This window comes from Alternaria arbusti (assembly GCF_024043155.1).
Source record: "Alternaria arbusti strain BMP 1465 chromosome Unknown scaffold_7, whole genome shotgun sequence".
Lineage (NCBI taxonomy): Eukaryota > Fungi > Ascomycota > Dothideomycetes > Pleosporales > Pleosporaceae > Alternaria > Alternaria arbusti.
Genome location: NW_026249947.1, coordinates 500,969 through 513,161, shown reverse-complemented (window position 1 = coordinate 513,161; position 12,193 = coordinate 500,969). Strand labels below are relative to the sequence as shown.

The 12,193-nt window shown below is 54.0% G+C and overlaps 4 protein-coding genes across 4 annotated transcripts; 3 read left to right on the top strand and 1 right to left on the bottom strand.

Moving 5' to 3' along the window:
* Positions 1 to 1,112: 1,112 nt before the first annotated feature.
* J4E86_005979 (uncharacterized protein) lies at positions 1,113 to 5,964 on the top strand (the record flags this gene model as incomplete). The annotated part of the gene is made up of 3 exons (XM_051446510.1): positions 1,113 to 3,945; positions 4,000 to 5,620; positions 5,679 to 5,964. The coding sequence occupies 3 exons, from the start codon at positions 1,113 to 1,115 to the stop codon at positions 5,962 to 5,964; spliced, it is 4,740 nt and encodes a 1,579-aa protein (XP_051302085.1).
* Positions 5,965 to 6,364: 400 nt separating this feature from the next.
* J4E86_005978 (uncharacterized protein) lies at positions 6,365 to 7,762 on the bottom strand (the record flags this gene model as incomplete). The annotated part of the gene is made up of 1 exon (XM_051446509.1): positions 6,365 to 7,762. The coding sequence occupies one exon, from the start codon at positions 7,760 to 7,762 to the stop codon at positions 6,365 to 6,367; it is 1,398 nt and encodes a 465-aa protein (XP_051302084.1).
* A 1,237-nt stretch (positions 7,763 to 8,999) lies between these two features.
* On the top strand, positions 9,000 to 9,978 carry J4E86_005977 (uncharacterized protein; the record flags this gene model as incomplete). The annotated part of the gene is made up of 3 exons (XM_051446508.1): positions 9,000 to 9,557; positions 9,612 to 9,725; positions 9,778 to 9,978. The coding sequence occupies 3 exons, from the start codon at positions 9,000 to 9,002 to the stop codon at positions 9,976 to 9,978; spliced, it is 873 nt and encodes a 290-aa protein (XP_051302083.1).
* Positions 9,979 to 11,496: 1,518 nt separating this feature from the next.
* On the top strand, positions 11,497 to 11,866 carry J4E86_005976 (uncharacterized protein; the record flags this gene model as incomplete). The annotated part of the gene is made up of 2 exons (XM_051446507.1): positions 11,497 to 11,798; positions 11,854 to 11,866. 2 exons carry the CDS (start codon positions 11,497 to 11,499, stop codon positions 11,864 to 11,866), a joined length of 315 nt encoding a protein of 104 aa, XP_051302082.1.
* Positions 11,867 to 12,193: the final 327 nt, after the last annotated feature.

Here is a 12,193-nt window from a genome sequence, read left to right as displayed (position 1 = left end):
AGACGCTACATCCGCCGCCGAAGCGCGCTAGAAAGATGGTGCAAGCACAAACACCCGGGCAACCTTGAAAAGCCACCACAACACCACGAAACGGCAGGTCGAACCGGATGCAGAGCCAACACCGAGCAGATGGCCACGCAACCACTCCGGGGGCTGGATCCACTCTGCCTTCACCCTGAATCTCGCGATCTGCGATTTTCGTCCGCTGTGCTTGTGCGAGGGAGGGGTCTGGGGCTCTTTCGTTTGGGAGGGGCGTACCGGGATGCGTTTGATTGGCGCGGTATGCAAGCATGCGCAGGGGAAACGGAGATGCACGACGTCAAGATGAGGTACAGTGTTGATGTGTTTGTTTCTGTCGGTTGCGTGCAGTGCTGCGATGGCGTATGCAGTCCTCGATTGCCTGAGACAGTCGACTGTAAGACCTTCTTTTTCTCTAGGGGTCTGGCGGGGATTCGCTTTCTCTTTCGCTTATCGCAGAGGGCAAATGGGCTGCATGTGAGCTTGGCCAAGGCTTAGGGGCAGCCGCGGGCGTTGGTCGGACGAACTAGCTCGGATATGGTGCTGTGTACAGAGGACAGTGTACAGTACTCCGTGGGCGATGCAGGTTCCACCACTGTGGTTACCAGAGAGGGCACTCAGAGCCGCATGGCCGAACGGCGATCGACGACGACGGACGTAACTTTGTTCGGACCGTTCTTCGCGAAACGACAGTGGTGGATGTAGAATGAGTCGAAATCGCGTGGCCGTAGTAGGCAGGTGGTGATTGGCTGTTGGACCTTCTGGATACCGTATCCACGCCGTATCCGAGGCGTGACACTAGCGCACTCGATGCAAGCGAACCGGAGACGGGCAGGCAGGCCATCCGGCGCGCTGGTCCTCGCCAGCCAAGCCGTCAGTCCGCCGCCCGCTGGACCAAATCCTTTACTGGGGCGGCGCCTGGGTCCTCATTAGCAGTAGCTGCTGCTACCTTTATTATCATCTACCTCATCCCCCCGGCCTGGCCTTGTTGTCCTTGCCATACAAACTCTACTACCTTTTTAATACCTGTCCCTCTTTGCATTTCTCCTTCGCCTGACTAATCTCTGCCCCCAAGTGGCGATCTCTCGCCCACCATGAGTCTAGTCGGCAATTTCACAACCAACATGGACCGCGAGGCTGTATCTGGCGGCGTTCCACCACCAGAGATGGGCGGCAGACAGCCTTCCCACTACAACGACAACGAGCAAGCAGAGTCAGATGCATCCACAATAGCAGCTGTCGAGGGCTCGCCACAAAGTCATAACAACCACATCGACCGCAAGGATGGGAACTACAACACACATGACGCCGACGAAATCGCCGAGGCTGCTCGGAGAGAAGAGGCCGTTCACCAATTGGCCCGCAGACTTACCTCGCAGAGTCAACAATCCGCAGCAAACCAAAATCCCTTCAACGCGGCACCCAATTCCGCTTTGGACCCCCATGGCGAACACTTCAACGCACGAGCATGGACCAAGGCTATGCTGAACCTACAGCTAAATGACGAGAATGCGCCCCCTACACGAACGGCTGGTGTATCTTTCCGCGATCTCAACGTCCACGGTTTCGGAACCGACACCGATTACCAGAAGACTGTTGGTAACGTGTGGCTAGATGGACCTGCGCTTGTCAAGAAAATCATGGGCGACAAGGGCCGCAAGATCGACATTTTGCAGCACTGTGATGGCCTAGTCGAGGCTGGCGAGATGCTGGTCGTTCTTGGACCTCCCGGATCTGGTTGCTCGACTTTCCTCAAGACTATTACTGGAGAGACGCACGGTTTCGTCGTCGACTCAAGCTCGCACATCAACTACCAGGGTGTCAGCCCAGAGCTCATGAACAAGAACTACCGCGGTGAAGCCATCTACACAGCCGAAGTCGATGTTCATTTCCCTATGATGACTGTTGGAGAGACTCTTTACTTCGCTGCTCAAGCTCGTCGGCCAAGGAACATTCCAGGTGGCGTCAGTGTAAAGCAGTACGCCGAGCACCAGCGCGATGTCATCATGGCCTTGTATGGAATTTCGCACACTGTCAACACTCGCGTCGGTAACGACTTCCTTCGTGGTGTCTCTGGTGGAGAGCGAAAGCGTGTTACCATCGCCGAAGCCTCCCTCAGCAGAGCGCCACTGCAAGCGTGGGACAACTCCACCCGTGGACTTGATTCCGCCAACGCCATCGAGTTCTGCAAGACCCTCCGCATGGAGACTGAGATCAACGGCACCACCGCCTGTGTTGCCATCTACCAGGCACCTCAGGCTGCCTACGACCTCTTCGACAAGGTACTTGTGCTCTACGAGGGTCGCCAAATCTTCTTCGGAAAGACCACCGACGCGAAGGCCTTCTTCGTCAACATGGGTTTCCTCTGCCCTGACCGTCAGACCGATGCCGATTTCTTGACTTCCATGACCAGTCCTTTGGAGCGTATTGTTCGCGAGGGCTTCGAGAACCGTGTCCCACGCACTCCGGATGAGTTCGCGCAGCGCTGGGCCGAGTCCGCAGAGCGAGCAGCTCTCCTCCAAGAGATCGAAGCCTACGAGCAAAAGTACCCCATTGGTGGCGAGGCTGGCCAGCGCTTCAAGGAATCGCGCCAGCTGCAGAAGGCCAAGGGTCAGCGCGAGAAGTCCCCATACACTCTCTCGTACATGCAGCAGGTTAAGCTTTGCTTGTGGCGAGGCTTCGTTCGCTTGAAGGCTGACCCCAGTATCACCATCACGCAACTCATCGCCAACTCCATCATGGGTCTTGTCATCTCGTCCGTCTTCTACAACCTCCAGCCTACCACTTCCAGTTTCTACTCTCGATCCGCCCTTCTCTTCTTCGCCATCCTGATGAACGCTTTCGGTTCCGCCCTCGAGATCCTGACCCTCTACGCTCAACGTCCCATTGTTGAAAAGCATTCTCGTTACGCCCTGTACCACCCGTCCGCTGAAGCCTTTGCCAGTATGTTGACCGACATGCCATACAAGATTGTCAACTCCATCACCTTCAACCTGGTCCTGTACTTCATGACGAACCTCCGACGAGAGCCCGGCAACTTCTTCTTCTTCGTCCTCATCTCCTTCACATTGACGCTCGTCATGTCCATGTTCTTCCGTTCCATCGCCTCTCTGTCCCGCTCTCTTGTCCAGGCTCTCGCACCCGCTGCCATCCTCATCCTGGGTCTCGTCATGTACACCGGTTTCGCTATCCCTCCCAGCTACATGCTGGGCTGGTCCAAGTGGATCCGCTACATCAACCCTGTCAGTTACGGTTTCGAGGCTCTCATGGTCAACGAGTTCCACAACAGGCAATTTGAGTGCAACGAGTTCATTCCTTTCGGCCCCGGCTACGAAGACATTTCTGGTGTTCAACAAGCTTGCAGGACCATCGGCTCTGTTCCCGGACAGCCATTCGTCAGTGGTGATGCTTACATCAATTCGGCCTTCAACTACTACGCAAAGAACAAGTGGCGCAATTTCGGAATCATGTGGGTCTTCATGTTCGGTCTCATGGGTGTCTACCTCGCTGGTACTGAGTTCATCACCGCCAAGAAGTCCAAGGGCGAAGTCCTTGTCTTCCAGCGTAGCCACAAGCTCCCTGCGCCCAAGAGCAAGTCCGAAGAGGATCTGGAAGCCGCTCAACCTGCACGCAACGCCTCTGTTCAGAACAGCTCCGACGACATCGCCATCATCGAACGCCAAACCGCCATCTTTCAGTGGGAAGACGTCTGCTACGATATCACTATCAAGAAGGAGCCTCGCCGTATCCTCGACCACGTTGATGGATGGGTCAAGCCGGGTACTTTGACTGCGCTTATGGGTGTCTCTGGTGCCGGTAAAACGACTCTCTTGGATTGCTTGGCTACGCGTACTACTATGGGTGTCATTACCGGTCAGATGCTGGTCGATGGCAAGCCTCGTGACGACTCTTTCCAGCGCAAGACAGGTATGTCTCCATACTATCGCTAACATTAGGAACACACACTAACTTCGCATTCAGGTTACGCTCAGCAGCAAGATCTCCATCTTTCCACCTCGACCGTCCGTGAAGCCCTCACCTTCTCCGCCGTCCTCCGTCAACCCGCACACGTCTCTCGTCAAGAGAAGGTCGAATACGTCGAGGAGGTTATCAAGCTTTTGGAAATGACTGAATACGCTGATGCTATCGTCGGTGTCCCCGGTGAAGGTCTCAACGTTGAGCAGCGCAAGCGTCTTACTATCGGTGTGGAACTGGCCGCTAAGCCTGCTCTTCTTCTCTTCTTGGACGAACCAACCTCCGGACTAGACTCGCAAACTTCTTGGGCTATTCTCGATCTCTTGGACAAGTTGAAGAAGAACGGTCAGGCCATTCTCTGCACTATCCACCAGCCTAGTGCCATGTTGTTCCAACGTTTCGATCGTCTTCTCTTCTTGGCCCGTGGTGGACGCACTGTCTACTATGGAGATGTCGGTGAAAATTCGCACGTCCTAGTCGATTACTTCGTTCGCAACGGTGGTCCTCCTTGCCCGCCTGCCGCCAACCCTGCTGAATGGATGTTGGAAGTCATTGGTGCCGCTCCCGGTTCGCACACAGACATCGACTGGCACCAGACCTGGCGCGACTCCGCCGAGTACCGTGAGGTCAAGCGCCATCTCGCCGAACTCAAGTCCGAACGTGGGCAAGCCGAGGCTCTTCAACGCACCATGTCTGCTCAGAAGCGAGAGGACAAGGCTGCTTACCGCGAGTTCGCCGCACCCTTCATGGTTCAACTTCGTGAGACCATGTCCCGTGTCTGGACCCAGTACTGGCGCACACCTTCGTACATCTACTCCAAGACCTTCCTCTGCACGCTCTCGGCCCTCTTCATCGGTTTCTCCCTCTTCCAGATGCCCAACACACAGACTGGTCTCCAGAACCAAATGTTCGGTATCTTCATGTTGCTGACAATCTTCGGTCAATTGGTCCAACAGATCATGCCTCACTTCGTCACTCAGCGCGCTCTGTACGAGGTCCGCGAACGCCCCAGTAAGACCTACTCTTGGAAGGCCTTCATGATCTCCAACATCGCTGTCGAACTCCCATGGAACTCGCTCATGGCCGTGATCATCTACTTCTGCTGGTACTACCCCATTGGCCTGTACAACAACGCAGCGCAAACCGACAAAGTCACCTACCGTGGTTTCCAATTCTTCCTCTTCGTCTGGATGTTCCTGATCTTCACGTCGACATTCACACACATGGTCATCGCTGGTATCGACTCCGCTGAGACTGGTGGCAACATTGCCAACTTGATGTTCTCGCTCTGCTTGATCTTCTGTGGTGTCCTTGCCCAGCCTTCCACCTTCCCCCGCTTCTGGATCTTCATGTACCGCGTCTCGCCCTTTACGTACATGGTGTCCGGATTGCTGTCTGTCGGCCTGGCCAACGCCAATGTGCAGTGCGCGCAGAACGAGTTGATTCACTTTGACCCTCGCGAAGGCGAAACCTGCGGTCAATACATTGAGGCCTGGAAAGCATCTGCTGGTGGTAAGATGACCAACCCCGAGGCCATGACCGACTGCAACTTCTGCGCTATCGAGGACACCAATGTTTTCCTGCGCAGCATCTCTTCCGACTACGGCGACGCTTGGCGCAACTTTGGGTAAGTCACTTCTCTCTACATCTTCCATTTCGAACCTGTTACTAACTCTACCTCACAGTATCCTCTGGGTCTACGTCATCTTCAACATCGTCGCCGCCCTCGCCTTCTACTACCTCCTCCGCATGCCCAAGCCCAAGAAGGAGAAGAAGAACAAGAAGGAAGTCGGTGCCCACGCCGGCGCCGTTAAGGAACAGCATCTCGACCAGCCTTCGCACGTCGGCAGCAGCCTCAATTCCAACACCGAGCAACACGCCGAGAAGAACACCGAGACCGCGCGGTACGCTTCCATTACCGGAACAACCACACCGCCGCAGCAGGCACACGAGATCTCAGAAAAAGCATAATCGTCCTTTATGGCCCTGCTTTGCTGCTTTTCGTACTCTCGTTTTCTATGGGCGTTCTCGCTGGCATGACGACATATTGGTTGTATACATGTTTGGGTGCGATATCGTTTATACCTTTTCTCAAGACTTAGATCTACTGTTTCTCATACGCTCAAGCGCTGAGCACATATCTTATCAAGCATGTTTTGTTTTCTTACATGTATGTACATACAACCTCACCTAATCCAACAATGGTCCGCTTGCCAGCTTGCGTACCATTACGTTGATATGACTAGAATGTTGAACTTGATGGTTTTTACTAGAAGTGTTTGTGATTGTGAGACGTCTGAAATGCCATACATATCATGTTATAAAGACCAGCGGCATCTAGCCACGACTATGATGTGATAACTACCCCCATCTACGCCACAGTATCACTCTCACTATGCGCCAACAGCCCCGCCCTCTCCCCCCTCTCACTCCCCACACTCCTCCAAATCGGCTCCTCGGCCCTGCCCATCTCAATCCGCCGCGCAGCCACAAACCCCCAATGCCACGCCAACCCGCTCACAAACCCCACCGCGTCATTCTTAAACGTCAGCAGCGCAGCCACCGTAACAAGCATAACCATCCACCTCTCCTTCCTCTCCCTCTCATCCAACTCCTTAACTCTCTTCCCATCCCACGTCATATCCCTCTCCAGCACCCTCAAATCGCGGGCATCGGTATTAATACTCTCCCCCACCTTCGCTAGTTCCACGCCCGCAGCCAGAACCAGCACACCCAACAGCGCTTTGGGTATGTCATGCAAAGTACTGATAATCGCATCCGCTTTCCAAAACGTAATAAGCCCAAGCATGAACTTGGCTGCCCCCAGGAAAATTATACTACTCCCGCTCCGAGCACCGAATCGGAACTGGCCGGCCAGTCCACCGGACCCGTGGCACGCGGGCATGGCGCCGAACCAGCAGCCGAGTAGATTGATGGCCGCGACTGAGATGCCTAGTTCCGTTACAGTGGGCGCGGCGGGGTAAGGCGGTGAGGGGAGGAGGTCAGATGAGAGTGCTGAGGCGGCGATGACGGAGTTGAGTAAGGTGAGCGGGAGTTGACCCAAGGATGCTGTTGTTGTTGCTTCGAGGAAATCTTTGGCCGAGGGGTGGAGAATGGGGATTGCGGCGTGTGGGACGGAGACTTTGTCGTTGGTTGGGGATGCGAAGGAGAGGAAGATGCCGATTAGGAAGATTATCATCGCGTAGGGTACGCGGGGGTAGGGGAATGTGCATAGTAAGAGGGTGACTGCTGCGATGGCTACGAAGAGGTTGTCGCCCCACCATGGTCCCGTCCAGGTGAGTGATGAGAGGAGTTTTGTCCCTGTGCTCAAGCATAGCGATAGGCCTGCTCCGACTTGGATCCCCTTTACCACTGGAATAGGCGTGACGCGATTCGCCCAGTTGATCAACCCTGTTATGCTGAACACACCGACCAGGCCTGCGACCACTAACCCTGCAGCTGCATTCTGTTCCAGTGTGAATTGTCGTGCGATTGCTACTGCGGCTATGGCTTTCATCGGTTGTACTGGTAGCGGGATACCGAAAGCGAGGCCTGTGAGTACATTTGCTGCGCCGGTGAAGAGGAGGGTTGAGGGGAGCGATATCGAGTTCGTTAGGACCAGGGTTGTCATGAGCGGGAGCAGTGTGCCTAGATCACCCAGCGAACCAGATAGTTCGGCCAACGGTTGGGATTTTATCGTCTCGATGTTGTGCAGCTGGGTGCGGCGGAAGCGCCGCGTCGTGTTGCGGACTTGCTGGAGGAAAGACATGACTCGACTCGCTGAAAGCTGGACGCTGGAAATGCAGGGACTGAACGCGCAGGAAGGAAATACACAGAGAGACAGGCAAAATGAGATCTAGGATAAAGGGATCATGCTGGCAGAGGAAGTTTGTGCATATCGTGGAAGCGGTGGGCGTTGGGTGACAAGTGCTCGATAAGCTCCCTCGATTGAGGCTGAATGACGTCGTTTGCTCCGCGCGCGCATGGTCTCGTGAACCATCTCACCGCCTGGAAGTACGACGCTACAACGCGCATTCCCTGCGGCGGTGTCTTGAAAGAGAACCATGCGCATGGACGTGCTCCGAAGGAATCGATGGGTGGGCTGAAAGTTACTGTAGAGGGCAATTTGAGGGTTCCGGTGGCGTGCAGGAAGGGGCACAGAGGGCACGACGGCGTTGGACGGTCATTGGATGGATCAGTAGGCGTCGCGTGGAAAGGGCACGAAAGGGCAGCCGTGATCGATGGTTTTCATGAACTTGCCCAACGTGGTGGTTTCGGGTGGTGAGCTTGCAGGGTACGACGACCCCGCTAGGTTTTGTACGGCCTGTCAAAAGGTAACCCTGCGATCAATGGTGGTTGGGAAGTTGCCTAAGGTGGTGGCTTCCGCATGCAATGCGCATGGGAAGGGCACAGTCGCGCAGCTGCAATCGATGGTAGTTTGGAAGTTGCCTGAATGATGGAGTGGGTTCCTTGTGCTAAACATCTTTCCGATGGGTCAGAAGGAGAATGCGCCAGGCAAGAGCACGGGTACCTGCCCAGGTGTATGTTTATCTGCTGAATTCGAGCATCCCAAGTACAAAGTCTACCAGAAACAATCAGAGTTTGGCGACATCTCTCAACATTCACTTTCCTAACGCGGCAGCTATATGCGCAGCCAAACAGTAGCTTGAACAAGGTTGTTTCTCTTGGCAGCGGTTAAGATTGCTCGTTCGATCAACTCGGAAACTGCTTGAACCCTGTGCAGTGTCCGGCCCACTCCAGAGCTACCAACATCAACGTCCATCCACATACGCGCCTCGCTGCATCTGCGACGATGGAATTCCAGCGAATCAGTTCCACATGTGCGGCTTTCATGTCTAATGTGGAGAAAATGCGCGTCTATATATTCCATGAGCTTCGGTATACATGGAAGCTGCTTGCGTCGTCGTTCTTCAACACTTTGCATTCAGACCCTCCCCTACACCAGTCCTTAATCTTGAGGAATTTCCAGCTTACCGCGAAACAAAATGAGTCCATCAGCCATCAACACCGTCACTAGCGCTCTTAGCTCATCCACAACTCAAACATCAACCGCGCAAACACCGGCACTCTTCTCTCTCGCGGGAAAGACAATCGCCATCACAGGAGGTGGTCGCGGACTCGGGATAACCCTCGCATTCGCTGTCGTGGAAGCAGGCGGACACGCAGCCTGCCTAGACATCCTTCCAGAGCCAAGCAACACAGAATGGCAAACCTTGACAAAGCTTGCGAAGCATCTGGGCACTACAGCAACATACCGCAGATGTGATGTTACTAGCGAAGCGGAAGTCACCCAAGTTCTCGATGAGATATCACGCGAGGCTGATGAGCAAGGCGCGCCGCTGAATGGCATGGTCGCATGCGCGGGTATCCAACAAAGAGTGCCAGCGCTCGACTACGAAGCATCAGACTTTGAGCGCATGCTACGAGTGAACGTTGTCGGCGCGTTCATATCGGTCAAAAGAGCTGCGAGGATACTGAAGGACAAGGGTACTGGTGGTTCTATCGTGCTTATCGCCAGTATGTCGGGTCAGGTCGCCAATAGGGTGTGTATATTGCCTCCGTCTTGAAGCATTTAGTGGATCTAACAACAATCTCAGGGTCTTACATGCACAGCCTACAACGCCAGCAAATCAGCTGTACACCAAATGTGTCGCTCGCTAGCGCAAGAATGGGGCCAGTATGGCATTCGAGTGAACACGCTTTCGCCAGGTGTAAGTCTATTTGCATCTCGCTATCTAGACATCATACTGAATGCATCCACAGTATATTCGAACTGCGATGACCGACGAACTTCTCGCAGCAGACCCAGATGTAGAGAAGACATGGATGGCTGGTGCACTGCTTGGAAAACTTGGCGTACCAGACGACTTCAAAGCGCCAGCAGTTTTCTTGCTAGCAGAGGGAAGTCGCTTCATGACTGGCGCCGACCTTAGAGTAGATGGAGGTCATTGCGCGTCAGCCTAGGTTTTATAACATTGGTGTAATGTGCTCATATTCCCGTTGGCGGCAATGCTGATGTCTGGAGTGGACGACTCACGACCGTAGACCCGTGGTTCGCTAATACAATGTATGGTAGAACCCACTATGAGTAAGATCTCGAATACTTTAAGACTACTTTCTCTACTCACTCTTTTACCACTACAACACCTCTCACAAAACTCAAAACAGCCTTCACACAAAGCTCTCGAGTTCAAAGCAGCCATGTCGGACGACAACACCTTCACGTCATACGATCAGTCATTCGACTGCCCACCTTCTTACTCTACGCATGATCACACGTCGCATACTACATCAGACAATTTCTGCAACACGGCTTCCGACCCACCAACACACGACACTCCCCATCACATCCTCTCCCCTCTAGAGCACGTCCACCATTCATCACACCACTTCTCCACACCCAGCGACCCGAACTACGACATCGAAGCCGCATCGAACACAATAAACGCTTCCAACTCTACGAACATCGCCCTCTCCTCGCTGCAGTCAAATGCCGCGGAGGCCCAACGCACAACGCACACCCCAGCGGCTGAGGCCCCACCCCTCACGCGCGGCACTGCACTCACGACGCCGAAGCGGAAGCTGAATTCTGAGGAAGAATGCACGGCCGGCTGCGTTTGCTGCTTTATTGTTCTGGCTCTGGTGATTATCATTATCGTCTTAGCTGTACTCCTTTCTCAAGCTAAGGATCATCTGAAAGATAAGAAAGGAGTAAGTGCAGACGGGAGAATGAGTGGCGACTGGGATGACTGGAACGCCTTGAACGAGGCCCTAGATGGACTGTATAGGGGGAACTGGGGGCGTTGAATGGACTGCGAGTTACTTTGGTGCAGGTAGAATCTGGGAGGAGATGGGCTGTAGGAGGTGGAGATGCAGAAGGTGGTCTGTCTGGGTTGACATGTTGCTTTCGACAACGACGGGCAGCCTGTTGCAGCTTCAACTTTAGTTCAGAGTTCTCCTGATTCCCGAGGTCTGTAGTTGTAATTTCATTCCATTCGATACCAGACACACATCACATGCTTACACCGTCCCGGTGACTTTGATCGTTGAAATGCGTTTTAGGCGTCCATGTACTGCCTGTACGTCATCACGACCCCACATCCTAAAGGCACCCGACCAATGGCGGTTCTTTAGATGCATCTCAACCAACGCTCTATGAAGGATTTAGATATAAGTTTACGCCCCGTTGTCAACATCGTTATGAGTCTTGCGTCCCTTGAGAATTCGTGACACCACGGCCGCTCACATGCTCAAAGCCAGCCACAGTCACATCCTCATCCTTACCTACCTAAGTAGGTAGTGCCTGACACCGGCGGTCTCACTCCAAACAAGCCAGGACACTACATCATCCCTCAAGATGACAGGCGTCATGCTCTTCTGCATCGCCGACGAGGCAAAGCCCGCAAGTCTAACCTCTTCCCAGCCCCACCTCTCTCACAAAACCAACACCCATCCTAGTTCGTCCACAAAGCCACCCACAACATGCCCGACGACTTCTCCCCCTTCTACATCGCCTCCTCCAAAGCCAGCCCCAAGGCCCGCACCGACTACAGCAAAAAGCCCTCCAGCCCCTCCTTCCCCTCCCCCTTTACATCCACATCAGAATGCAAAGACTGGCTGTTACGCAACCAATACAGCGTAAACTTCATAAACCAGAACATCATGTTCGTCGCCGATGCGCGTAGTGCAAAAGATGAAACTCTCGCGGCTTACACGTATTGCGAGAGGACTATGCGCTTGGGACCGAATGACGAATGGGTGCTTCCGCCAAAGGCGCGGACGTGGTATGAATGGCGAATTAGGTATTGGGATGCGCTGATGTTTCAGGTTCATATGCAGGAGGGGGAGTTGAATGAGACGTGGTCGTTGTTTTATTTGAGGGCGGAGGAGATTATGGATGGGGATGGGGTGGTGGATATGGAGAAGGCTACGAAGATAGTATCCGGGGAAGAGGTGTAGGCAGGGAGCTGAAGGGTTTTGCTGTATGTGTATTGTATGCCATTGCGACAACTGTGGTCTTCGTGGATATTCTCATAGAATTTGCTTAGATTATTGTGTCTAAAGTCGCCATGCGGTCAGCCCCAGCTAGGCGACCATACGGCAGGTGTATACGGAGCGGACCAACGGCGCGATCGCACTCAAGTATGCCGGCGTAGAATTCACTCCGCAAACTCTAAAT